Below are 27,888 nucleotides of genomic sequence, written 5' to 3'. Positions count from 1 at the left end.
TACCCTCCTGGCCCAGTAAATAACAAACAGAACACTAAGATTGGTTATCATAGGTGTTATTTAATGCACAATCTACCCAATATCTATCGGGATTGCTGTACTACACCAATATCAATTTTTGAGTTTCCTCATATGCATTCCATAATAATCAGGGAGCTAAACTCGATGGTCCTTTACATAAAGCTCACAGTGTTCACATTGACAGTTTACAGTTAACTCACCGCTGATATCATTCAATCAACACAAGGAAATTAAAGGAATAGAAGTTAGGAAAGGAAAAAAGGAGTTGAAAATTGGAGGAAGCTTACAAAACTGAAGACGTCCTCCTGTTCTCCCTCCAAAATAGGTTGCATTTCCTACAACTGCTCTCCTTTGTTATTGCTTTTAATGCAAACCATTGGTGGCCATATGTAGAACAGTGTCAAATTCCCATCAACAAACACTCCAGCATCTCAATGACTTTTATAATGTGTAAAAGAATCAGAATTAATAAATAGAAATACAAAAAGAAGTGCATTTATTGCTGAAGAAGTCATCAAAAGAAACAAAGTGCAAAAAGAGAATTAAACGGCACAAAATGAATTGAAAAGGGAGGAATCAGAAGTCTGGATGGATAAAAGCACATTCAAACATCACGCTGCTCTCACCTCTGGCAGTGCTCTGACCCATAACTGATTCAGTGATAAGCACAACCTTATGTTCTTATCTTTTAAGCAGATATGGTGTGCACATGGAAAAATCCGGTAAACAGAGTGGACATTTCATTACTAATCCCATTGCGACTTGTATTGCAACATGCAGAGTACCCTCCATTGGGCAACCAAAGCTTCATGCGTGCGACATGCCCTATCCTGCTCCAGGTCTTTGCAGCCTCTGAGGTAAGGAGATTCAGCATGTGTCTACCCATGACCGTCCATGACCATGCAGAAACGTGCAACGTGCTTAACTTACAAAGTGATGATATAGTAATCATGGCAATCCTGACGTAGGTGCCATCAATTAGAGTGAAGGTTGCTGGGAAAAACCAGACAACTGGCTGAATGGAATACAATGGTAAGGTTATCAGGGGCAAGAAAAGGCAAAAGGTAGCCTGAGGGGGACTTGATACGCACAGATTGCTATGTAGAAAGGAGTTTGGTGTATGGTATGCACATCTGAGGCTAAGCTGGGGAGCCACCCTCTGTTCTCACGTGGTGATGCATGATTGGGGATTTAAAAGAATGAATATTAGTAGAGTTTTTGGCATGGGGATAGGGCATTCCAGTGAGACTCTGTGACGAAGGAGAAGGTTGCGCAATCAAGAGGATGCATAGGGTGGCCTGATCAATTAGGGATGGAGCTTGAATGGAGCGTATGTGGAGGAGAGTAAAGGTGGTAGTGTCGGCCTGGTAAGCCCATGCAATAGCTTGAAGATGAGGATATAGAAGAGCGGTGAAGACAGTAAAGGGTGCAGTGGAAAAGAGTATTTCGTGAAGAAGAGAAAAGGAGTAGTGGGGAGGCCAGTATGCTGGCTAGTAGTGAAAGCAAATAGTGCCAGAATCTGTATGAGGGTTTTGGTAAAGTTGTAGGTGAATTCGGGGTAGAATTTTCTGATATTATTGAGGTCATAAAGATGTCAGTTTGATGTTAAAAAAGTGGAGGGCCTGTTCTGGGAATTTCAAGGAAATAAGGCTGCTCCTATTACTATTCCTTAATATTTCCAACTAAGAAACCATATAAGAAATGTATTTAGCTCCAGATAATACTTAGTATTTTTGAAAGTATTTCCTCCACAATGTCCTTGCTGTAAAACCATACTTTTCCTTTTCTAGACTGGACTTTTCATTCTATTCCCATGAAATGTGCAGGACCTTTTCCTTAATAGGAAACAAATGCAGCTTTGCTATGAGGCACCTAGTCTTCACATTAATACTAGTTCAATAATATTTGCTCTCTATTTCTGTAGAGTATCATGTGTTTTTCCAGTGAATATTTAAGCTTTACTTCCCTTTGTTCTTTAGCTGTTCTTATAACATGGGGGAAGATACCCTGCACACCCCCATTCCCCTTATGTTCTAGTTTCCTACATGAAAATCCCTAGCGTTTTTTCTATGTGTGTTTTTATATGTCCGCCCCTTAAGAATGTAACGTGATAAAAAGAAACAAAAAAGGCATTCCCCCCTTCCATTGATTTTCAGTCATTCACAAACAGAGGACGTTGGGTTGAAAGCGGTTTTGTAGGGCTATTTGTGTTAGTTTGCTACCTTGTTCAAAGCCACAGGTGCGATTGCTTAGTGGATGAAGTGGCTCTCCAAAATAGAAGTAGTGGCAAAGAATGTTCATGAAATGGTTCTTGGTTTGTCTCATTGGGGATAAAAGTCAAGCCCTTCTCATAGGTCTGGTGGAAGATGGTTTGCCACTAGGTTGAAGCCTGGGTGCATGATCTTCAAATGTGGGCATTTTACTGTCCCTTTTTGCTCAGGTCCATGGTGGCTTTTCTGTACATTAACTGGTCAGTTCGGTAAGACTTCCATTTTATTAACCATCCATTCCATTTCTCCATGCATACACATCTTTTCACATCTATTTAATTTCATGCTTTATAGGTTGGAGGTAGACAATGTATTGGGTTAGCAAGGCGAGGGGTACATTCTACAGGAAGCAATATATTCCGATTTTGCAAGATGTAGTGTTATTCTGCTAAACCGGGCACATGTTCTTTCAGGCCGCTGTTTTGGATAGCGATTCTGCATAGACTACCCATCCTCCTGCTTAGCTGCTCGTTAAAGCTAGAGGTTGGGCACATCATTGGCACTGGCATTTTCCCAGATGAGGGGCATTTTGACCTTTTCTGTCATTTCTTCTGTAGGAAATTGATGCCATATGTCATCCTTTACGAATGATTTGGTTGCGATTCCCGTCACTAAATCTAAATTATCCTGCTCATTATGTAATACAGAGTCTTCACATATTTGTCTCCATAATAGTTGGCCTATCTCGGTGTGTTTTCTTTCATGCAAAGTTAGTCTTGTTCTTCGACTGAAGCTTCTAGGACATTTCGGGCACTGATAAGGTTTTTCTCCCGTATGTGTTCGCACATGTTGAGTGAGTGTGCTTTTATGGCCAAATCTTTGGTGACATTCAGTGCAGCGATATGGTTTTTCTCCAGTGTGTATTCTCTCATGAACAATGAGATTTTGTTTAGAAATAAATCTTTTCTGACATTTAGTGCATTGATAAGCTTTTACTCCGGTGTGAGATATCTCATGTTGAGTAAGGTGACTTTTATAACTGAATCTTCTCTGACATTTAGTGCACCGATACGGTTTTTCTCCAGTGTGTATTCTCCCATGAACAATGAGATTTTGTTTACAACTGAAACTTTTCAGACATTCAGTGCACTGATAAGCTTTAACTCCCGTATGAGTTCTCTCATGTTGGATAAGATGACTTCTATAGTTGAATGTTTTCAGACATTCAGTGCACTGATAAGGTGTTTCTCCAATGTGGGTCATTTTATGCAGCGTGAGATCACTTTTTAGAATGAATTTTTTCGGACATTCTGTGCATTGATATGGTTTTTCTCCCGTATGTATTCTCTCATGGAGAGTAAGACTGCTTTTCCGAATGAATCTTTTTTGACATTCAGTGCACTGAAAAGGCCTTTCTCCTGTATGTGTTCTCTCATGCTGAGTAAGAGTGATTTTACAACCAAATCTTTTCTGACATTCAGTGCATTGATACGGTCTTTCTCCGGTGTGCGTCCTCAGATGATAAATCAGACTTTTTTTAGAGCCTAATCTTTTATGACATTCAGTGCATTGATATGGTTTCTCTCCAGTGTGTGTTCTCTCGTGATGAATTAGAGCTATTTTAAAACTGAATCTTTTCTCACATTCAGTGCACTGATATGGTTTTTCGCCTGTGTGTGATCGCTCATGACGAATAAGATTGTTTTTGTGACTAAAGCCTTGGTTACACACAGCACACAGGTGAGGTTTTTCTCCTGTGTGTGTTCTCTCATGCTGAATAAGATTGCCTTTTATACTGAAACATTTCGGACATTGCGTGCACTGAAAGGGTTTCTCTCCCGAGTGCATTCTCTCATGCTGGATAAGAATGTTTTTCTGATTGAAGCATTTCAAACACACAAGGCACTGATACGGTTTGGCTCCCATGTGCATTCTCTCATGCTGAATAAGACCGATTTTATGACTGAAACATTTCTGACATTGAGTGCACTGATGAGGTCTTTCTCCAGTGTGTGTCCCCTCGTGCTGAATAAAATTGGTTTTAAGATTGAAGCATTTCAGACATTCTGAGCATTGATAGGGTTTTTCTCCTGTGTGCGTTCTCTCATGTAGAAGGAGATTGGTTCTACAACTGAAGCATGCTGGACATTCAGTGCCCTCATATTTTAGCTCTGGGGTGAATAAATCCATGTCTGCTTTTGCTATGGATTTAAACAATGGCAAGGGAGATAATTGACCAGGCAAGCCCACAATCCTAACTGTGAGATTAGCAAGGTCAGATTGTTGGAAACTCTCAGGAATATAGCTTCTATGGGAGCACATGCAACAAACCTCCCTAACTAACCCAGACCATGTTCCCCTGGCTCTCCCTAACCTTTATCTCCGGCCTGTAACCCTAGATATCCCTTCTCTCCACATCATTTTAACTCTACCCTCAATAGTCTATCCTTCCAATTGTATCCATATTATTATATCACGTATGCCTCAGAGCTCTTGATTGTTTGACAGAGAGGTTTGTGTTATCTAAAACCCAATACATAAATACAATGCATTCCAGAGAGAGGACCTGTATGCATAATGCTTACATACACTTAACCTCTCCAAACTGTTGAAAGCTCTCCAGCAAATGTTTGCATTTTGTCAATCATAGCTTCCCTCTGGATTTCAGATGCTGTCGATTCAATGATCAGTCTGCAGGCGATGCCCCCTATACTTTACTTGATGAATCTGGCTGTGCCACTGATCACTGGGTCCGGCTATCCTCCATACTGTGCGCTCTCATGTTTAGCTTGGTTTTCTGGCCAGGCATTTCTGAAGGCATGCAACAATAAGGTTGTGCTCCCAATGGGTCTGAGGTTTCTCCATACAGCACATAGATGTAATGTTTATCCTGTTACAGTTCGTGCACATAGTGAAGTGCCCTACTCAGGTTTCTTCTTGAGATTGGCACTTGATTGGGCGCCAATTTACCAGTGCACTTTGCTTAAGTTTAGGAAGTCTTTCATTCTCCTAATTATTTAGATATTCTAAAGTCTGACTATTCAACTTTGGGTGCTTCATGATATGCAATTGAAAGATGTGGGTTTGAAGTCTTCACTTTGTCAAGCAGTAGTGTCCTTGGTTCTCCCAGCATAAGCTTCTGGTTTCTTCTTCAGAGCTCTAAACTTCCCCTCTTTCCTCTGAATACACATTGGTAGATAATTACTTTTTGCCCATGTTACTTAATCATCACCTTGACTTTGCTGGCCATGGGACAGTGACCTGTGGAATTAAAATGAAAGATGACCTTTGTGCATGTTAAATATTAGATACACATAACATTCACAAACTAAAGGGCAGTATTCTGTGAGGTAATAGAATTAACATCAACATTTCTTTTATGTCCACGTGGGAAGCAGACTGGAACACAGTACAGACAGCGTGCTTAAGACTAGCAAGGGGTACAGCTGCTTTATAAACATAATTGCCTCCCTTAATGGGTGACACAATAAGAAAGAACCTACAAAAGGAAACAGCCACCAAGTTCCATCCACTTGCTCATCTTCTAGGAAAAGCAAAGGCCACAGTCACATTTCTGCATTTTTTCAATACTATTAGTTTGGGAAATGTAATTCGGCTGCAGTGACCTTACTGTATCCTCACTCCTCAATTTACTAATTCAAGTAAACATTTCATCCAGCTACCTGTCCAGATGTTACTTTTTCATAGGGCCACAAATAAATAGAGCATTCCATTGAAGAAACAGCAGTAACAGCATTGTGTGATGCTCTGTGATTTGCAGATCTATAAATTCAATATTACGACTACTCAGGGCAAGTGTTGCATCTTCTCCTTTCACCCTCAGCTACATAATGGAATCGATTGAATTAAATGTGATCATCATCAGGTACCTACCAGTTATTCATCAGATGTGGATCCAGTGATAGTTCTGGTGTTGCTCTCATTCCCACTATCATGCAGTAGTGCCGATTACCAGAGTCCCAGGAATGACCATGCTCAGGGAAGATCGAGCTGGGAGAAGAGATGCAGGAAGGCCCTCTGGCTCTACAGGGACGAGAAAAAAGGGAACAACATCACAAGGGAAAAGTACTAATCCCTCCCTGGGAAGCCAGTACATCAGTAAGGCAAAATACTACGTCTGACGAAGACATAGCTAAGCAGCTAGGGAAACGAGTCCGATATGCGCTGTGTGTTGCTCACCCCAGAAAAGGGATATGGGCGGGGGGCAAAAGAGCACCTTTCCCATCCCTAGCCTACTCACTTACACACCAGCAGATGTTCATGATGGAAAAAACAGACCCCAAAAAGTCAGGGGGAAGGCGGTGTACACAAGTCAGGAACACAAGCCAAGCAAAGATCACCATAGCTAGAAGAAACTGGGGTGTGCGGTCTATGAGCAGAACTCCAAAAAGCATTTGCAAACTACTGCGATTGTTTGAAAGGAAGCAATAACCGTTCATAAGCAGAACATCTATTTCATTTCAACTATTGGCTGGCAACCAAATACTTATGCACATCTGCAAAACGACAGCCAATGATGAAACACTGAATGTCGTCTTGAATGAACATTGGATATAGAGTCTCCGTAGCCATACTCAACAATTACCTTCAATGAAACTGCTTATTATAACCGATAGGCCATCACTCCTATTATTTGTACCATGGTTCGAACTTTGCATGAACTGTTCAGCCATATGCCAATCCTCAAACTTTGTAATGCCTTCACTTACATCCAATATAAACGGTAGCATGTATCCGATCACAATTTCCACTAAGATGATGACTTAAAAGTCCATCCTTTTTCCAAACAGTCTGGTGCGGGTTAGTCTTGAATCTTTTTCCATCTCTCAGTACTGCTGCTTTTTTCAACAAATCTTTTTTCAGCTTCACCCAACTTTATTTCATTTAAAAAGTGCCTTTTTTTTTTTTTTGTTTTATCGATTCCAAGATGGCCGCCGCGGAGACGAGCTGCGACTAAGCCGCGCTCGTACCGGGCCGCCTAAATAAGCACATTTTGAAGCAAAATCAACGCAGCACTCGAGCGGATCGCTCCACCCAACGCCGCCCGTGGGCTCCTGACAATAGGGAGCACGACTGCGGGGCGCCGAACGCCGTAGACGGCACCCTCGGAGAAGTCACCCCTCCCCCATCGGGAGATTCCCGCCGCCGGGCCGGCAGCTCCAACGCCGCGGAGCGGAGGGGCAGACCGCCAGCAACAAAGCCGAGGGAGAAGGGACAGAGGCGGTGGGGGTGACTCCCTACCCCTCCCAGGAGAACCGCAGAGGCATCGCCCCCCCCAGAGGGAACCGGACTACGGGCGGCAGCAACAGCGGGCGACGGAGCGGCCATTCCAGCTACCCTCCCCCCCGCGCCCTTCGCAGAGGAAGGAGAGAGAGCCACAAAGAAAGACGCCCGGAGATCGGCACCAAGGGCACAGGGCCCCTGACACGGAGCAGAGCAGAGGCACGAGCGAGAGCCCCAGGACCGCGGGGTCGAAGCGGAGAAAGTTGGTGAGCACCAAGGATTGGGGAGAGAGTGTGGTGACCATATAAACCCGGCGAGAAAAGACCCCCCCCCCAGTAGGGACCGGAGCTGCGCGATTGAAGGGAAACCGTACCCAAGCAGAGGGATCTCCCCAGGCGCCGTCACATCAGACAGCAGGGAGAAATACAGACTCTACAGACAATATAGGAAAAGGAAAGAAGACGGGAAGCGGCAGGGAAACACTGGAGTTGGAGCCCACAGACAGGGGATACAACCAGTGGGCGAGTGGATCCCGTAACAATAAGACACAGGAGAGCCTGGCGGATCGACGGGCCATAGAAAGGACCCCCCGAGGCCAAGACAGGATAACTGTACAAGGAAAGAAACTCCCCAGGGAAGAGAGGACCCGCCTGAGCAGACCCCAAGCAAGCACAGACATATTGGAACAGGGCGCCCAGGGGCGATCCAAGAAGACACCCTCTTGAGCTCCAGGGGGGGCACAGCACAAAGTACTCAGGGGACTATCAGAAGCCCTCGCACACCCCAGGAAAACACCAATAAAACACATAGGGGACCATCAGAAGCCCACACGTATTCCAAGAGACACTCATAACATGTCAAGGGCAAAAAGTAAAAATAGTGCCTCCCAGCAGACCCCGATCGTCTCAAAGCAAGACGCAAATATCCTTCAACTGTGGTCGGCGGACACCACGCCGCAAGCGAAGGGAAAGTCACAAGACAACCAACAAAGGGAAGAAATGGCACAGGCGAACCCCATACAACCCCCATCCAGGGATGACATGCAATCATGGTTCCAGGAACTCCAAGAAAAATTCATGTCCTCCGTACAGGAACAGTTCACGACGATGAAAAACGACAGGAAACAAGCGGTCCAAGACCTAAGGATCGATGTGGCGAAACTGGAGGAAAGAGCCGATATATTGGAAAGAACACTCCAGGGGATAGATGAGGAAACGCAGCAGACGAGTGAAGCCCAGGAACATTTGATGAGACTCACCCATAACCTTGAGATTCAGTGCGAGGATTTGGAGAACCGCTCCAGACGCTCCAACATCCGCATCAAAAATATGGCGGAAACAATACAGGACAGAGACATCATGTCGGCAGTTAAGGATGTGTTCAGCAATATCATAGATGCAGCAGAGCCGGATACAATCGGAGTCGATAGAGTCCACAGGGTCGGCCCAAAAAGATCGGGAGCACCTGGGGAGAGGCCAAGAGACGTCCTGGTGGCACTTTCCTACTACCCGCAAAAAGAACAAATCCTGAGGAAGGCCAGAGAAATGGATCACATAAGAATGAACGGTCAAGAAATCCAATTGTACCAAGATCTGGCACTGATTACACTGCAGAAGAGAAGGGCGATGGCCCTACTAGTCAAGGCCCTACAGGCGAAAGAAATTCGATACAAGTGGACTTTTCCATTCGGGCTGACGTTTACATGGGAAGGGAAACAGCGGAGAGCAACCTCCTGGGAAGAAGGCCTCAGCATAATGGGCCTTCAGGGAGATACGGAGGACGTGGAACAAGCGGCACCCAGCGGAGAGCAAAGGAGAAGACCTAAAGGATGGGAAACGATCAAGCACAATAGACCAGCCAAAGGAAGAGAAAGCCGTAGGAAGCAGACATGAAAAGAGGATGAGACACAGAGAGAACGGAGGGCGCCAAGTGACATCGCACCAAACTCTGGTGAGGGGGCGGGAGAGAACACTGCGGCTGTACATGAACTGAAGAAGGCGGTCCGGGATGGACCCTCCGGCTTGGAATCGGGTAAGATAAGACATTTATGTGGGGTTTAGGAGCCCCCACACACACAGCCCCCGAGAGGAAGGAGGGCAGGGAGCCTCGGGCGCAACGCCCTGGCCTCAGTAGGAAGCCTTGCCCTACTCGGGGGCAACAAGTTCGGTTCAGTTTTTGTTACCAGTTGGGGGGGGGAGTTAAGAGGGCGGGGAATGAGGGACCAGGACAACAGACAGAGGGCAACGGAGAAAGAAGGGATGTCAAATACTCAGAACTTGTGCCGTACAAAATGGGGAAGATACGCATAGTGACCTATAACATAAGAGGGATGAATCACCCCGTAAAATGGGTGAAACTGGAGAAATTACTCAAAAGGGAAGGGGCGGACCTCCTTCTCCTACAAGAAACGCATATAAGAGCAAAAGACAAACAAAAGGCTAGGATAAGGGGATATACAATATGGGCCCAGGCTAACGCCACAGACAAGAGGGCGGGAGTCATAGCAATGAGGACCGGAAGGGACGCCATACTGGAGAACTCCATCACAGACAAGGAGGGAAGGTATGCGTTCGCAAATGTGGTGCTGGAGGGGCAGAGGATCACCCTAGCGTCAATATATGCGCCCAATGTGGGACAGGACGGCTTTCTAAGAGACACCCTGGACAAATTAGAATCCTTTGCAAGAGGGGAAGTGATCTTGGGAGGAGATCTGAATATGGCGTGGGACCCACAAAGGGACAGAAGCACAGGAGGGGCATATGGCCAAGGGGCTCCATCGAAACGACTTAAGCAGCAAATGGACCAGCTGGCCCTGAGTGATGTATGGAGGGAACTCAGGGGGGACCAAAACGGGTACACTTACTTCTCACATGTCCACAACTCGATGTCACGAATTGACTACCTATGGGCTTCGGTGGGCCTCATGGGCAGAATCCAGGAGGTGGAAAAGGGGGCAATCGCACTATCGGATCACGCACCCTTGTGGCTCGATATGAAACTTCAGGGGAAATCTAGAGGTCTGTGGAGGTGGAGATTGCCGGAGGACATAATCCAGGACAAGGTCACGGGGGAAACCATAAGGGGAATGATAGAAGAATACTTCACGGACAATGACACATGGGAAGTATCAATCTCCACAGTCTGGGAGGCGTTTAAAGCAGTAATCCGAGGGAAACTAATGGCAGTAAAAATAACGATGGAGAAACAGAGGTCGGTGTGGGAAAAAGAATTGGAAAAGTCAATTACTGAGATACAAGGGAAGATACTGACACAACCCTCCAGGGAACTTCCGAGGACTCTTAGACACACGCAGGGCCAGCTAGAAATGCTGCGCACAAAGGGAGCGGAAAGGAGCCTTCTATACCTAAGACAGAGGTACTACATTAAAGCAAATAAAGCAGATAAGTTGCTGGCGAGACAACTACGTGCTAAACAGAAAGACATAACAATCAAAAGCATTACAAACATGAAAGGGGAACACTTAACATGCACTCAAGACATAGGGGAAGTCTTCAGAGAATACTACCAGAAACTGTATACCACAGACCAACCGGAGGCAGACGCACAGGACACATATCTGAAATCCCTCACATTCCAGCAAATCTCACCGGCAGACAAGCAGGCCTTAGAAGACCCCATAAGGGAAGAAGAAGTTAGAAAAGCAATAAATGAACTACCGAAAAATAAAGCCCCAGGCCCGGATGGCTATACGGCCCCATTTTATAAAAAATATGCGGACCAATTGACCCCGGTTCTAACCAGGTTATTGAATTCCTTTAAAGAAAGTGGCAATGTGACCCCCACCATGAACGAAGCGAAGGTCCTGGTATTTCACAAACTAGGGAAGGACCCATCCTGCCCGGCCTCATACAGACCAATTTCACTGATAAATATAGATGCCAAAATATACACTAAGATATTAGCAGCTAGGCTCTCCCCGCTTCTTCCTAAATTAATTCACCTAGATCAATCAGGCTTTATCCCAGGAAGACAAACACACGACAATCTCAGAAGGGTCACCCATCTGGTGTAAAAGATAGGTATAAAACGAATCCCAGCAATTCTCCTGGCACTTGTTGCCGAAAAAGCATTTGACCGGGTGGAATGGTCCTTGTTATTTAAGACACTTCAATGTATGGGATTTGGGGAACACTTTATTGCCAGAATTAAAGCAAACTACAACGCCCCAACTTGCAGAGTGGCCATCAATGGGGAGGTATCAGAAAAGGTGTACATATCACGGGGAACTAAACAAGGGTGTCCACTCTCTCCCCTATTATATGCTATATTCTTAGAACCCCTACTGATGAAAATTAGGGAAGCTGCGAATGTTAAGGGGATAGAGATGGCAGGCATGCAACACAAGATTACCGCATATGCGGACGATATGCTGTTGGCACTAGAGGAGCCGGACCGATCGCTGGCTGCAGCAATGGGAGAGCTAGAAACTTTCGGGGCCATCTCGGGGCTAAAAATCAACGGAAACAAATCAGAAATCCTAATACTGGCAGGAGACGGGGATAAGATTAAGAGAGAAGCAAGGGCACTCAACCTCAAGATAGCAGAGGAGGGTATTAAATACCTGGGAATTACTCTCACACACAAGGTAGACCAACTTTACAGTAAAAACTACCCGCAGCTACTTACTAGCGTTCGAAGAGACATAGAAAGATGGAACCCATTGCTGATATCATGGTGGGGTAGAATTCAGGCGGTAAAGATGACCATTCTCCCAAGGCTCCTATACCACTTCCAAGCCCTGCCGGTGGGGATTCCCCGCTCATTCTTCAAATCACTCCTGAGGGTAGTCTCAACTTTCGTGTGGAAGGGGAAAACTCCGAGGCTGTCCAGGGCGGTCTTAACCTCGTCAACTAGGGAAGGAGGGATGGCAATGCCCCACTTTCAAAAATACTACCAAGCGGCCCAACTAAAGGTGCTTCGGGAATGGCTGGGAGAAGACCCACAACAGATATGGGCAGCACAAGATAGGGCGGTGGCCAGAACCCCACTAGTGGAACTACTCTGGAAGCAGAAACAGCACAGAGATCCCAACATAGGGATCAGCGTAATACTGAGCACGACCTTGGAGGCGTGGGACACCCAAACAAGAAAGGGCACAATGTCCAACACAATAGGCCCATTCACACCCATATGGAGGAATCCGCAGTTTCCGCCAGGGTTGGAGCAGGGTACATCAGACATCTGGGAGGAGGCGGGCATAATGAAAATTGGGGAAATGTTTTGCAACAATGAAATTATTCAATACGAATCATGCCTCACACTCCCAACAAGAACCACACGGAATAGATATAGTTATGAACAACTTAAGCACTGGCTAAAAACTCCCGTAATAGCGAAGGCGGCTACGAGAACCCTAACCCCATTTGAGAAATACATCACAACCAACTCAGGGGCAAAGAAATGGATATATACACTATACTCCTTTATAAACAAACAAGGTGAAGAGATCAAATGGGCATATATGCGCAAATGGGATAGAACGCTGGGAAGGGAACTCACGAGAAAACAGTGGGAGGACATTTGGGCCCAGATCCCCAAACTGACAAGAGCGGTGCAGATGAGAGAAATGTGGATTAAAATAGTGACTCAGTGGCACTACACGCCTGAGAGACTGCATACTATGTTCCCAGGAACATCTAATCTCTGCTGGAGGGTGTGCGGAGAAGTAGGGACGTGGAGACACATCTGGTGGGCCTGTAAAGGAATAGTGCCGTTCTGGGAAGAAGTTAAGGGAGAAATGGGCAAGATATTTCCAGATGTGGGACAACTAGATGAGACCGTATGGATGTGTGGCATGAGAGATGACACTACAAGAAGCTACACGAAAGCACAATGGAGAAGCTTTGTGGGACTTCTCATCGCGGCATGGACAACAATTGCCCAAAATTGGAAAAAGAAGGATACACCGCTAATATTTACGTGGCTTCAAAAAGTATGGGCGCAGCTAGCTATGGAAAAAGTCACTCACACAATCCAAGGCACTAAGAACAGGTTCACCAAAGAATGGGGCGGGGTCTTGGAACACCTGCAGTCAGACTTTATGGACCAATGGTGCCCCCACAACATAAAGGTCACAGACATTTTCAACGCATAAAGAAATCCACGAATCAAGTCACATGGTCCTTGGGTGGGAGGGGGGAGGGTGAGTTGGGGGTGAAATGTTGGTACAAAGTTTTATTTGTTGTGTTTATGACCAATGAAAATAATAAAGATATGTTTAAAAAAAAAAAGTGCCTTTTTGTCTTGCTAATTTCATTCAATGCATCCATATTTCCCTGAGGTCCACACATGCATTAAGTATTGCAATGAGGTCCCCGCATGGATTAACTATTGCACATTCAATCCCCACCTTTCATCTCTAAAATGACGCTCACTAAATGTCGGGAAACTTTTCAACAATAGGATTAGGGCTGCAGGTTTCATACTTTGGAGGCGTAGTAACCTCAGCAGAGGTTTTCATAGTGAAGCCATAGATCTCTACAATGGACTTGTCCTCTTGCACGTTGGACTATCCCCAGGCAGGAAGCGTTTCTGACCAGTCTCAAGGACCATGTGTGACACTGCGACCGTACGTCATGTTCACATTCTTGCTCTGAACTCCCCAGCACTACGCAGGCACTGCTCAGATGTCTGAACTGCATGGTATCATGCAAAGGTGACAGACACAGGCCCAACTTATTAAAAAAGAACTCCCTGACCTGTCCTCCAATGCCTTGCCACCATCATTCTGGTCACTAAATATATGCTGGGCACGCCTTCAGTTTTTCCTAATCGCCATGTGTTCATTGTTTTTCCCTGTCCAAGGCATTCTTTGCAATCATTCCCAATATTTTCATTTGCTTGTGTCCACAGACTGGCCTACCTGGCAACGTATGTTTGGAAATGTTTACATGTATTGCAGTCCCATGTACATTCATTCAAGGTACCAATTAGTTTAGGATAAGTATTTTTGTTTGTTATAGAAATGTTTCTTTCTATTTATAATAAGGTCACAGAATAGCTTCTGGTCCTCTGGCCATTAGGCTTGTGTACCGATTACATCTTGTGTCTTTACTATGCATGTTTTAAGTGTCTTGTTTGATGCTCTTCAGTTGCAATTTAGTTTTTTTCATCTGTTTAAATGTCTCTCTTCACAAAATATTTGTTCATATTCTACTTTGATTAAGTTACCCTGTAATATTCCATTTCCACTTCGTGTTCTTTTTCAAAAATATTGTGTCCACTTCTTATGAGGGAGTTGCATTGGTATTACATTCTTACTTCCGGTCCCTCAGTGAGTCAATCATCTGGAGAGGTGGCTTACTGTGCTCAGCATGAGCAGCGAATGTCCCAGGGAGAGAAGACTGGAAGGCAGTGGCGGAGTCAGCTGACTGCTAGAATGGGGACGGCCTCGCCAAGATTAAAGCTACGCTTTTTACATTTTTTTTATTTCTGCTTTATTAAGTTTTCCGAGAAAGGAGGATATTGCTATCGCCATACAAAAAGTCTGTTAAACACGGATAGGCAACATTTCAACCTAAACAAAACGGCCTGTGTCTTTCTAATTACCCCCATAATCCAACCCCAACCCCACCTCCCAACAGTCGACACCCACCCACTCCCGTTCTCATAACAACGTCTATATGGCACTCACGTCTTCATTCTCACTTGTCTACTTTTTGATCTCGGAGAACAATTTCTCCCAAGTTGCAGTATCGATTGATAACATATAAGACAAAGTACTCGGGCGTTGTGGCTCACCCCTCTGCTCAAACTTGGATTGGGTTCTCTTCAAGCCTGTTGGATGTATTTACCACAAAAATACGACCATTCCAATTCTACGTATCCGGAGTCACAGTGGATTGCCGATGTTAAGCGTTCCATTAAATATAAATTCCGGGCTGCGTTGTTCCATTCTTTCTTACCGGGCGGCAACTCCCTCTACCAGTGCCACCAGGCATGCCCGTCCCACAAGAAGTAAGCCATGGATCATTTTCGGCAGTCGGATATATTCTCCCTCAAGTTCTTGTAAGCCAAATAAAACCAACATTGTGATCCCTTCCAGGTCCCTGATCCAGTTTAGGACCTAGTTCCAGTAATATTGCACCACATCACATCCCCACCACATATTCCAATAGTCAGCACTCAATCCACACTCATGCCAGCACTTTGGACTCACTCCTTGGTACATTCTGGATAGCATAACCGGGTCATATTGCCATCTGTGCAACAGATTAATGGCATGTAATTTATACTGGCAGGAAGTCTGGAAGGCACCCCAACACATTCTCTGCCATGTTTGCGGGTCAGTCTCCACCCCCAGGTCTCCCTTGCATCTCTGCCTCAGTCAATCAGAGGAGACCCTTCTTGTCTCAACTAGGGCTCTGTATAAAGCGCCAATCAGTCCCTTGGAATCTGATGCAGTATCCAAGATTCTCTCGAAGGGTGCGAGCCCCCTCTGAATCTTTTCACTCCATGCCTCACTCGTTAGAACCCCTTTCAAGTATAAGTACGAAAAGATGAGAGCGTCCCTCTTCAAGCTCTGCTATTGTGATGAACCTACTCTCTCTCCACATTTGCCCGACACTTTCTCTCCGGCCTCAAACCAGGATTGGAACCTTTCTGGATTCAGGATAGCATCCCTGACTCCCAGTACCCAGAGATGACCCAATGGTGAAGGCTATGACGTAACACTCCCCCATCCCAGCTCCCTGTCTCCAGATACTCCAGACGGTTCCCAGAATGGGATGTTGCCCGTATCGTCCGTGGTAACTTAGCTCTAAGGACCCACAACCATTATCCTACCAAAGCCAGTCGTAGATAATAATTGTCCAGTCCTACCATTGTAGGTCTTCCTGTAGTCGAAGGTGGGGAATCAGAATCCTAAACTGAACAGCCTTACAACACAAATGTACGTCCAGCAATCCATCCTCCCCCACTTTCCTTGGGAAGACTTAGGACCTCACTGGAAACACTAGGTTTCTTCCCCTGCCACAGAAATTGTAAGAGTCCCCTTAGTTACTTTAAAGTAGGGGTCAGGCATCTGAATGGGTAGCATCTGGAACAGATAAAGGATCTTAAGAAGTACCACCATTTTAAGTGCATTCACATGCCTCAGCTAAGAGATTACTCAGCTTGTTCCATTTCTCTAGTTCTTTCTCCAGTTCCTTTGCATCATACAGTCCCTTAAGTTCTCGTGTGACGGTAATACCCAAGTAACGTGATGTTCCCACATTAACTTTCATGCCTAGAGTTGAGAAACGCCCCGAATCCTTATCCCTATTTCTAGCCAAGGGGAAAAGGACTCATTTGCCCGTGTCAATTTTAAACCCTGCCATGTGACCATATTGTTCAATCAAACTGACCACAGTAGCTACTGAGGGCAGTGGGTTCACTACATGAAGGCGCATGTCGTCTGCATACAGGCCAATTTTATGTCATCCCTCCCACCCCAAATCCTTCTACCCTATGGTCCTCTCTCAGCCTATGGGCCAGGGATTCCAATGAGAGCACAAAGAGCCGGAGAGAGCGGGCAACCTAGCCTCGTGCCTCTGTTTAGGTCGAACCATCGCGAGTATTCCCTATTAACCGAAACACATGCCCTCGGGGAGGGATAGATTGCCATTATAACACTCCTAAGTCTCTTGCCTATCTCAAATGTGTTAAGCACTGCCTCAGAAAAGTCCCACTCTACCCTATCAAAGGCCTTCTCTGCATCAACAGAGAGGAGAGTGCCATTACCCGGCACGCCTTGAGCCTCATTCATCAGGTGCAACGTCTTCCTCATAGTGTCTGCTCCCTGGAACCCTCCGACAAATCCCACCTGGTCAGAGTGAACCAGCCTCGGCAAGTGTCCCTCCAGCCTGGCAGCCAGGACCCTGGCATATATCTTAGCGTCTATAATTAGGAGAGCAATGGGTGGTAGGAGCCACAAGGCCTAGGTCCCTGCCCTCCTTTGGTATTACTGTAATGAGAGCCTGGACAAGTGAATCTGGGGCTCAACCTGATTCCATAATGTTGTGGAACAACATTGTGAGGAAGGGGAGCAGGACCGGCAAGAAGTGATTAATTTCTTCCTACCCTTTTCGATAAGGGAGCATTCTCTCTTTTTACGGGCCCACTCTCCGATCTACATACCTCCCCACGTGGCCTTCGCAGCATCCCATACTATTTCCTTTCACACCCAACCTGTATCATTAAGACTCATTGCACCCCCACTTAGAGTTCCTAGGGCATAGACCACTCCATCCAATGTCCACTGACACCATGTTGTGGTCCGACCAACTCACTGAGTAAATCCCCCGATCCTAGTCCCTTAAGATATAGTCTATTCTCGTTGATGTACCATGTGGGGCGGAATAGAAGGTAAAACCCTTTTCTTGTGGGTGGAAGTGCCACCATATGTCCTGCAGCCCGTATAGCTCTAAGGCTGTACTGAACTCAATGCCCCCATTTTTCTGGGATTCCTGTTCCCCTGAGTGCTTGGTCTGCCGGTCCACTGGACTGACATCCATCCACACATTAAAATCTCCCCCCGACTATAACATGTCCCTGTCCTTCATTCATTATTATTTTCTCTAGGTTTCTCTGTAGGAATCTCCCTTGACCCTGATTCGGGGCATACATTGTGGAAAATGTGAACCTTACTTCTTTGATCCTCCCTGAGATCAACAGAGCCCTTCCCTCCATGTCTGACCACACCTTGGTAACTTCCATCCGGAGTCCTTTTCCGAACCAAAATCCAGACTCCTGCCTTTCTCATCACCCCTGATCTCCAATATTCACGTCCAATCAGGCCACAGGTAATCCTACGCTCCTCGCCCTTATAAATTCCCTAGCGACCAACGTCCTCTTGGTCGGGGAGTTGAGCCCCTTCACCTTCAAAGTACACAACCGCAGGCTGTCTCCCCTGGTTCTCCCCTCCCCTCCCAGAGTAAGCCATAACAGAATGTTTCACCCAAACTGAATCTCTGAGTCAGAGTCAATCCCCCCCACAATGTATTGAAAATATCCTTGAGTGAGCGTTGCAAAAGCCATATCATAAGTTCGAAGATCCCTCCCCTACTCTCCTCCCCTCATGGCGGCCGGTCCCTCCGAGTTACCATCACTAGGCCAGTGGCGAACCACCAAACAGGCCTGAAACCCAGGCCCCAGCCCTTTTCGCCTCGGTCTCCGATGACCCCACTCCACCCCCGCAACTTCAATCAACCAAATAACCACAAACCACTTTTTGACCTCTTAATCCTACGTGCCTCTGCCAACCTAGACAATTTCAATGTATCATCACATTTGGACTCTCCCATTTCAGTCATGAGAGAAAACTCAACCATGTCGAAAACCACCAGTGGCAAACTCACGGCTTCCTCAGAAAGCTTGTTCAGGATGTGCTGGACAGAGACGTTTTCAGCTTTCTGAATTTCTTTGAGCTGGGGATTCTTCTCCTATTAGGCCCCTTGATGCACTACTGCCCATCTCCATCATTGTCCCCGTGTGGGCCTGGGTGGGGGTGTGGGCGATTCCTCCTACCCAAGCAGCTCTCTTGAGACTCCATTTCTTATTCTCTAACCAGCCTGTACTTATGTCCTGCCAGTTCAAAAGAGATCAAGTACGGGAATCCCCATCTAGATCGGACTCCTTTAACATTGAGTCATTTCGTCAGGGGCGAACATGGTCTCCTCTTTGTAAGAGAGTGAGGGAGGACAAATCCTGAAAGACAGAGATTCTTGCCATGTCCAACATCACAGGGCCCATAGCCCTCGCCTTCTCCAGTATCTTAAGCTTGTCCGGGTAGTTGTGGAACCATCTCGGGCCTCTAGCCGCGTCACCGGCCCTATGGACTCTCAATTTTCTGTTCATCAATCGAGTCATCATCGAAGAGGAGTTTTGCAACTTCATGTATGTTCCTCACAAGGTCCCTTTCAGTCTCTCCTTCCTTCACTGGTATCGCAAAGAGTCTGAGGTTATTCCTTCTTTCATTATTTTCAAAGTCATCCATTTTCAGGACCATATCTGCCTCTCTCCTCTCCATTTCACCCATCATCGCGTCCATTTGCGTGTCCAAAGTGTCTAAGGTAGATTGGTTGCATTCCACTTCCTGTAGTCTCTCCTCCATTTTGTCGAGTCTGGTATTGATCGTGTCACCTTTTTGTCTTATATCTGCCCTCATGCTACGGATCTTTTCTAGTAACGAGCCAACATCCACCATTTTCCTCCCTGCGTTGTTGTCTGCTGGGTTATTTCTGCCTGGGCATGCGAATTCCGCCAGCTTTGGTTTAATCTCCATATAAAACTGGGCCGATGTGCAACATCCAGGGGAAACAGGGCACACCCAGCAACCCATTCCCTCGGGGGGAAGCCACATAATTACTCTTGTAAGTCAGCCAGGCCCACCGATCTGGTAGGTTCCCCACAGGGCTGTTTACCTTGTCCGGTCGAAACGAGTCTCTGGCGTGTGAGGGGCAAGATCAGCCCTGTACATGCGAGGCAGTCACACACGCCCCTAGCATTAACTCCTAATGTGTGTCCCCTTTGTAGTCCCCTCTTTTGTCTTTAACAAAATCTGCCAACTCAACTCGATACCTACATCCTCCAACTTGGACCCTCCGGGTCTCCTCACAGTACCATACTATCCTTGGGTCAGGGGGACACGACGGCAGGCACACACCCCAATACGGGGGGCCCACACCTTCCTTGAGGTACTGTTTTCGTTGAAGCAACTGCTAGATTGCTGCCTGGGCCCTGGTGTGGCCACCCTTTAGGCCCCAGCTCGGCTCCTTCAATGCGAGCGGTGCGCTTCGCAGATTCACCCCCTCCTGGCCCGTTAACACTTCTCAACAGGCTGGCATGCCTGCTGCCTGATTCCTTGAAACCGAAATCGTGTACAAAGTGTGCCGCTCCCTCTGGCACCACTTCGGTTTATCTATCCCTCCAACACAGCGATTACAATCTCAGGGGGGCATGAGTGGGGGCTCACACAGTTTTCGGGGTCTGGGTGATGGAGGAGCATGCACAGGTGACCTCCATCTGCATACCCCCGTTTTAACACCTTGGCCTGCAGTAAACATGCAGGTCAGCACTCGTCGCATTATATCAGCACGCAATTGCAAACCCAGTGAGTCAATAATGCATGCACTCATTAGACTGGTCCATGTTCACACATCTCTCTCGCTGGTTTAATCCTTGTGGTATCCAGACCAAAGTGACAGAGTTATGCAGAGTACAAGGAGAAAGTGAGGAAAAAGGAGAGAAAGAACATGAGGGGGAGGGTTGAGGAGGGAAACAACAAGCTGAAGGTGGAGAAGAGCAGAGGTGTGCCAGAGAGGATGCAAAGAGAGGACAAAAGAAGGAAGAAAAAGATATGATGCAGTACTGAGGAGGTGTAGAGAAGGGATAAGACAGAGGCTAGAAAGAGGACAAAAGATGGAAGACAAAGATATGATATAGTACTGAGGAGGTGTAGCAAGGGGATAAGACAGACTGAGGTGAGAGAGAGCTTGCGTGAAAGTGAAAGCGAGCAAGGGAGAGAATAAGCAAGAGACAGTGAGCAAGTGAGCGTGAGCAAAGGAGAGAGAACGTGGGAGAGAGTGAGCAAACGAGGGCGAGCAAATGCATGAGAGTGAATGAGTATGCGTGAGTAAGAGTGAGAACACATTTGTAACAGAAGAGGACCCCGGCTAAGTGAAAGCTTTAGGCAGAGTTTAAGATTTAGACAATTCTGAGGCCCAATACTGTGGTAAAGATTATCAAAGACCAAGGACTGTTGTGGGCACCTGTAATTGCATATGGCCCTTGACTTGGAGTCTGCCAATAATGACTACAATCTCAAAACCCACTTGTGGGAGACAGAGCAGAAACCAAGTGTCATCACTTGTAACCTAAGTGAGCGTCTCAGCATTGAGAAACTCTGCACCCAGGAAGCCCACGAAGCCAACCTAGATACGCACCATGGAAAAAAGGTCCTGGACACTTTGTAACATCCTCAAACTGTGAATAATTGAATCCGAAATATTCAGGGCAACAACCCTAGCATTGACCTGTTTGCATTTTCCTTGAAACTCTGCAATGAGCTTGTGAAGCCTATCCTTTCTCCGTAGTAGCCACTACTCTTCAGATCTATGGGCCTCCCGCTCCCTCGGCATTTTGACCTAAATAAAATGTTTTTTAATGAGGTATATTTTGGTAAAACATATCCTTTTAAACAAATAAACAATTGTAACATCCATATATTAAGAAAATATTAGTGATTTCTTATCAAAATAATACCAATTATAACAAAGAATAAATGCTATCTTACCGCATTTCTCAATATGACTCAGAACTTTGTCTATCTCATAGCAAAATCCCATTACTGCAAGAATAAGAGAAACATCATCACCCACCATTAACGCTCTGCATACATTGGTGGCTTCATGCAACAGCATCCCAGCTCCTGGAACTTCCATGGTTAGAAATAAATATAATTTATATCAAATATAATCAAATCTAACATTAATACTGGGATACACAGTCAAATAAGTGGAAGCTGTTCCTGCAACATGGCATATGGTAAATACTCCCTGGATTGTAATGTAGTGTCCAAATATGTGAAGTTTTGTTCATGGTGCAAATCAACAAACTTTAATATAGTATCTACTTTTATAAAATGAATATGGTCTTCATCATAATTTACTTTTAAGAAATAAATACGTTGTGCACTGTCCATAACCTAATTAGCAAAAGCAAAGGTTTTAGGAGATACAGCATTAGTTGCAATAGCTTCGCCAATATAATGCAAACGCGCATTAGGAATCGCACAAATTATTTTGATAATTAAGTTTAATCTACGCTGTGAAGCCAACATCTTTAAAGGGGGAATACACAAATCAGCACATGGAAAATCAGACCAAATAACGCTTCAATACATAGCACTCAATTGTGTACAACGCGTCCTGATGTTTAGCCCTATATTTCGATAGCATAGTGGATAATAATTTGATTTTACAGATTGTTTTTTGGTATAGGAGAAGAAATTATCTTCTGTGAGCATACAGGTGCACCTTCCAAAAACACAATATCTTCATTATATCGCAACCACTGTAGCATGGTGTGGTGGGTCAGAAGAAGGACGCACACGCACTATGGACATGGTTCACTGATTTTATTAAAGTAATTTTATAAGGCCTAACTTTTCTTATAAATATGGGGATCCCTGCCTCTCTTACTAATGTGCTCGTTTGTCATGGTTGAAAGTCCAAAAGAAAATAAGTCTTCTGTCCAAAACTAACCTAATTGATCCTGGCACAATATAGACTAACTTATAACAGGAGAATGACTCCCTTCTCCTGAGCATACTTTCAGTACCAGTCGATAGTGTTCTTGTTTAGTTCACCAGTCTAAATTGTCTCTTGTGACTTCATGGATTCATCTTTGTAGTTCTTCAAAGGGATTGCTGACTGTTCGTGTCTCTTTGTAATTCACTTTTAGTGATATTTTGTAGGATTTATTTCCCGGGTTGCTGATTTCACTGTATCCTTGCCTTGTTTTATTATTCCGAAAGACTTTCTCTCCTGGAGAATATAAAGTAGTTTATTCTGGTCTACTTGGCGTGGCAGTTATTTCACTGGGTCAGCTTCTCTGAACTATGAGTCATACGATTCTGTTCCTCTTGTAAACAATGTTAAATGCTTTTCCCTTTATCCCAGGGTATTTTTAACCACTGTTCCTTTCTCTTGAATGCTAGATTAGAATCCCCCTCTCTTAAGGTACTGCTTTGCAAGTTCATTAATTCTGATTTATCTCTATCTCGTCATTCCTACCGAGACAAGTTCATTGTGTGTTATAACTATTTGTTTGGGTCCTCCCTTGCCTCCCGTTCTCCCCATTACCTTCCAGTTTGCTGGAGAACCTCCTCTGGAGTCTGGTACATCAGGAGCCCTCTCACTGCCACCGGCGTGTCCACGTCTGTGTCCTTGCTTCGGGTTTACTGTGCCACTGCGTTTTCTCGTGAGGGACTGGATACTGCGCTGTAAAGTCTCTGCAGTGGTATCAGCAATGTTTTCTGGACTGACTGTCCACCATGGTTGCTCCGTGGTCTTGCCACCACCTTTCTCCGGGCATCTGCCCTGATTTATCCTTCTCAAGAATGGCTGTAGCATGGGCACCCACAGTCTGCAAAGTCAAGCAGGTTTGAAACTAGGGGGCCTCCTGGCATATACGCTTCTTTCTCTCTCTGGTTGTTACTTAGCCCTGGGCCTTGACCTGTCAATGTATGCATTTCTCCCTCACTGAGGATCTCTCTCTCTCTATATCTCTGGTTGTCATGTAGCTCGAGCCCTTCCCTGGTCTACATATGAGTGTCTGTCTTTGTGTCTCTGTCTCTGTCTCTGTCTCTCTCTCTCTCTCTCTCTCTCTCTCGAGTATCCACATGATAACGTGATTTCTGTATTTGTCAAATGCTTGAATAATTTGAATGTTATGAGGGAAGAGTGTTCCATAGCTGAGCGGCTAGTACCGGGAAGCTGGCACCACCAGCTCTTTTAAAGTTAAATCTAAGCACCACAAGACAGGGTGTGTTGGAAGATCTAGTGAATCTATTGAGCACTTTCCAGGTTAATTTGTCTGTGAGATAAGGAGGGGCTTGACCATTAAGCGCCTTGTGAGTGAGGCAGATAGTTTTTAGGTCTATTTTTTCTTGTATAGAGAGCCACTTGTGTTGCTTTCTAGTTATTGAAATGTGCTCTCTTCTGGGGATGTTTAATGCCGCTCTAAGCGCATTATTTTGCATAATCTGCAGTTTATTTGTAATGGATTTATTGGCGCCTAGGTAAATGCTGTTGCAATAATCCAATTTGGATTGTATGAGAGCTCTAGCAAGTGTGAGGCAGCTGGTGGGTGATAATAAGGGTCTACAGGCCCTGATCAACTTGTCGGTATAGGCAGTGGCTGATGAGGTCCTGTTTACCTTGTTTTGATTAGGTTAGACTGGGCATCAAAGGTAAAACCTAATGTTTTTACATTTTTGGCTGCGGGTATATTATTCCCATCAATGATGATATTTGTGTAGTTAGGACTCAGTTTAAGAAGGTTGTTAGGTGAGCCGACTAGAAGTAACTCAGTCTTATCATCATTCAGACAGAGACCATGTATGGCCATCCTAGCTTGAATGATGGTGTAGACCTCGTTAATCCGAGCGACATCTTTATCATAGGTTCCTGATAGAGGTAGGAGTAACTGGGTGACATCTGCATAATTTGTGTAGGTGACACCCAGACGGTCCAGTTTGTCAAATAGTGGCTTTGTAAAAATGTTGTACAAAGTGGGCGAGACGCAGGATCCTTGTGGGACTCTGCAGGTGATGGAGATTGGATCAGCAGCCGCCGAGGGTGAGAACACTTGCATGGTTCTATTTGCAAGGAAAGATTGGATCCAAGTGACTGCCGAGCTAGAGAAGTGAGCTGCTGACGATAGGTGATCACAAAGTATTTTATGGTCTACCAGATCAAAAGCAGCTGAGAGGTCTAGGAGGAGTAAGATGGCCACTTTGCCTTTGTCTTTCAATTCGTCAATCTGGCTTTTGAGATCAACAAGGGCAGTTTCTGTTCCGTGCTGAGGTCTGAAGCCAGATTGGCGGGTTCCGAGTAATTTGTTGGATTCTAGATAGTCTTGAATTTGCAGGTAAGCAATTCTATCCAAGCTCTTCAATAGGAAAGGGACTGTCGTGATCGGTCTATAATTGGTGGGTATAGCCTGGTCTAGAGTCTGTTTCTTCAGTAGTGGGAAAACCCAGGACTGATTCAGATTGCTTGGGACGGAATTGCTGGAGAAGGAGGAGTTTATGAGTTTTGTGATAAATGGGGCTAGATCTCCAGCTGCGTCTTTTATAATTTGAGCAGGGCAGCTGTCACCTTCGCAATTAGACAGTTTAAGAGATGCAATGGTTTTTTGAACTTCAGGTATGGAGACCATATTAAATTTGAAGCCTGGATTGATGTGTAAGGTAGAAGGTCGTGTTGGAGTATTAGTTGTGAGTTGTGTCCTTTTGTCAGGTATTTTGGTCTGGAGCCCATGAATTTTATTGGAAAGGGTGTTTTGAATGCTGGTGCACCAGGGTTTATCCTTAGTGCATGTATCTGCCAGGGGGGTTGGGGTTCTCTAGTTCTCTTAGGATGTTAAATCATTATTTAGTGCTAGAGCCTGCTTGGCTTATTCTGACATTGAAGGTGTATTTTTTACTCAGGATTATCTTATTTTTGTAGGTGGCAGTGATAGTGGCAAGGTCAGTTTTATTTTCGGGGGTGGGAGTACATTTCCAGAGTTTTTCCAATTTTCTCTTTTCTGCACGGAGTAGTTTTAGTTCTAGAGTAAACCACGAGTTCAGGTGGGCTTTGGGTTTGCTTTTGCGCAATTTTATTGGGGCAATAGCGTCGATGGCTTTGGTCATGGTCTCATTGTAAGTGGCGATCAGCGAGTTGGGATCATTAGAATCCGGTAGGGCATTTAGTATAGGGACTACCAGAGGTACTAAGGTCTCCGCTGTAATATTTTGGTTGTTCCTCGTGAGACAAGGAGGTGCAATAGTAGTCTTTTTCTTTTCCAAGTTATTAACGTTCATTTCTAGGGTGACGAGGTGGTAGTCAGACCACACTAGTGGTGTAGAGTCTATTAGAGTGATGTTACAATTAAGATCCGCTACCCAGTCAAGTAAACTGCCTTCTCATGGGTGGGTTTGGTGCTAATTTGGGTAAAGCCTTATTCTGTTAATGCAGTAGCAAGAGAGATGGCGTGTGGGTCGCTAGTGTCATTGTAACCAAGGTTGAAGTCACCTAGAATGATGTTTTGGGCCAGAAGTTTAGTAGTGTCAACTACTAGGGATGTAATGTCCTCTTTGAATGACCCAGGAGGTCCTGGAGGCCTGTAGATAATGTTATTGTGATAGTATTGTTGGGTGAAGTTCACACGATGCCAGTGAGGAGGGGGTGGTTAGTCTTATATTAAGGGTAGATCTGAATATGATGGCTATTCCTCCTCCTCAAGCATTGGGCCTGTCCGCTCTGAGGATGGAGTAGTTGCCAGGGACAGCTAGGGTAATAGAAGGGCCTGCTGCGTCGTGCAGCCAGGTTTCTGTCACCGCAAGGAAATCGAGTTTGTTATTCAAAATGATGTCTGCAATCTCTGTTGCGTGAGCAACAAGGGACCTGACATTCAGCAAAGCTCCTTTAATGGGCTGCATCGGTGTACCCTTCAAGGATGGGCTAGGATTAGAGTCAACTGGATTTTTGGTTATGAAGGTATGAGTTTTGTTTTTTCGCCTAGGTTTGTTATTAGTGGATTCAGAGCCGACTATGCAGATGGTCATATGGCTGTATTTAGCTGGTGAGTGACTGATGGGTGAAAGTCTGCTACCTAGTCTATCGTTAGGCTTGGTTATGTCAGGGAGGGTGGTAGGTGTAGTTGAGGGCAGAGAGGTCGTCTTGGCGACAATGGCTGATAAGGATGTGCCATCCAATGAAGGAGTATCCCGTTTAGTGCTAAATGTGGAGACTGGATATAATGAAGGTGCACTTTGTACGGGGATTGGGGGGTACTGAGTGGAGGAATTCAGTGGGGCAAGGGATAGGGAAGTGGTGCCGACATCCCAATCTACCTAATCCTTCATCAATCTTGATGAAGTGTCCTTTAGTGCATGGGGTGCAGTGGGGTATTATGCAGAAAGGGAACATAATGATAGATAGCAATACCTGCATAATGCGGGATAGGCTGTTTCAACAGAGTAACTACTGCATATGATTGGGACAGTAAATTCAAGGAAGACAAGTGTAGCTAAATAACAGTTATGAATGATTCAATAGCAGTTGCATGCTAGGTTGAATTAATAGTTTAGTCAAGTGGCAGCTTGTTCAGTTTTCATACATACATAGTAGGTAGTCTAACAACACGACCGAGCAATGATTAAGGTAGTCAATCAGACAATATTCGTTCAATATGGTGCTGAAGCTAGGGCATCAGCCTATGATGGATAACATTGACCAATGTGAAGCAGACATTGTTAAGCAAGACTAGGCGAGTATAAGGAGCATACAGGTTATGTGATACTGGCATGTGAAGAAGTTATAATCATAAGCATGGTTGAGGCGTATAAGCACCTATAAAATGGATAGAGGTGTGGCAGTTATACTCCCACATAGTAGACACCAACTAGACAAGCATAGCTGTACAGAGTTATGAACTAGCAGTTAGGAAAATACTGTTCAGTGTGCTCAGGATCCGAGAAAGTCAGTGGCTCACAAGTCTTAGCTTTGGCAGAACTAGCAATTAGCTGATTAGGATGCCGGAAGTGCAAGGGATCTGCAGAGTGTATCACAACTGAAAAAGTCGAAATAATATTCACTAATTAGAAACACTGAGCAATTCTCACAATTAGCCGATTAAGATACAG

The 27,888-nt window shown here is 45.3% G+C and overlaps 1 protein-coding gene across 4 annotated transcripts in view; it reads right to left on the bottom strand.

Annotated features, from left to right (window-relative positions):
- Positions 1 to 40: 40 nt before the first annotated feature.
- The window catches only part of LOC138489277 (zinc finger protein 84-like), a 42,370-nt gene continuing 14,522 nt past the window's right edge, over positions 41 to 27,888 (bottom strand). For 2 of the 4 annotated variants that reach the window (XM_069616976.1, XM_069616975.1), the window contains exons 2-4: positions 21,769 to 21,822; positions 6,126 to 6,275; positions 41 to 5,492 (exon numbers count right to left, since the gene is read on the bottom strand). In XM_069616976.1, the coding sequence (XP_069473077.1) occupies positions 2,769 to 4,553 (1,785 nt within the window). In that variant the 5' untranslated portion in view covers positions 4,554 to 5,492; positions 6,126 to 6,275; positions 21,769 to 21,822 and the 3' untranslated portion in view covers positions 41 to 2,768. The remainder of the gene's footprint in view (positions 5,493 to 6,125; positions 6,276 to 21,768; positions 21,823 to 27,888) is intronic. The other 2 variants (XM_069616977.1, XM_069616974.1) reach the window with 1 other exon arrangement.

This window comes from Ambystoma mexicanum, chromosome 9 (genome assembly GCF_040938575.1).
Source record: "Ambystoma mexicanum isolate Mex_15411 chromosome 9, UKY_AmexF1_1, whole genome shotgun sequence".
NCBI classification, from domain to species: domain Eukaryota; kingdom Metazoa; phylum Chordata; class Amphibia; order Caudata; family Ambystomatidae; genus Ambystoma; species Ambystoma mexicanum.
This window is presented reverse-complemented; position numbering and strand designations above follow the sequence as displayed.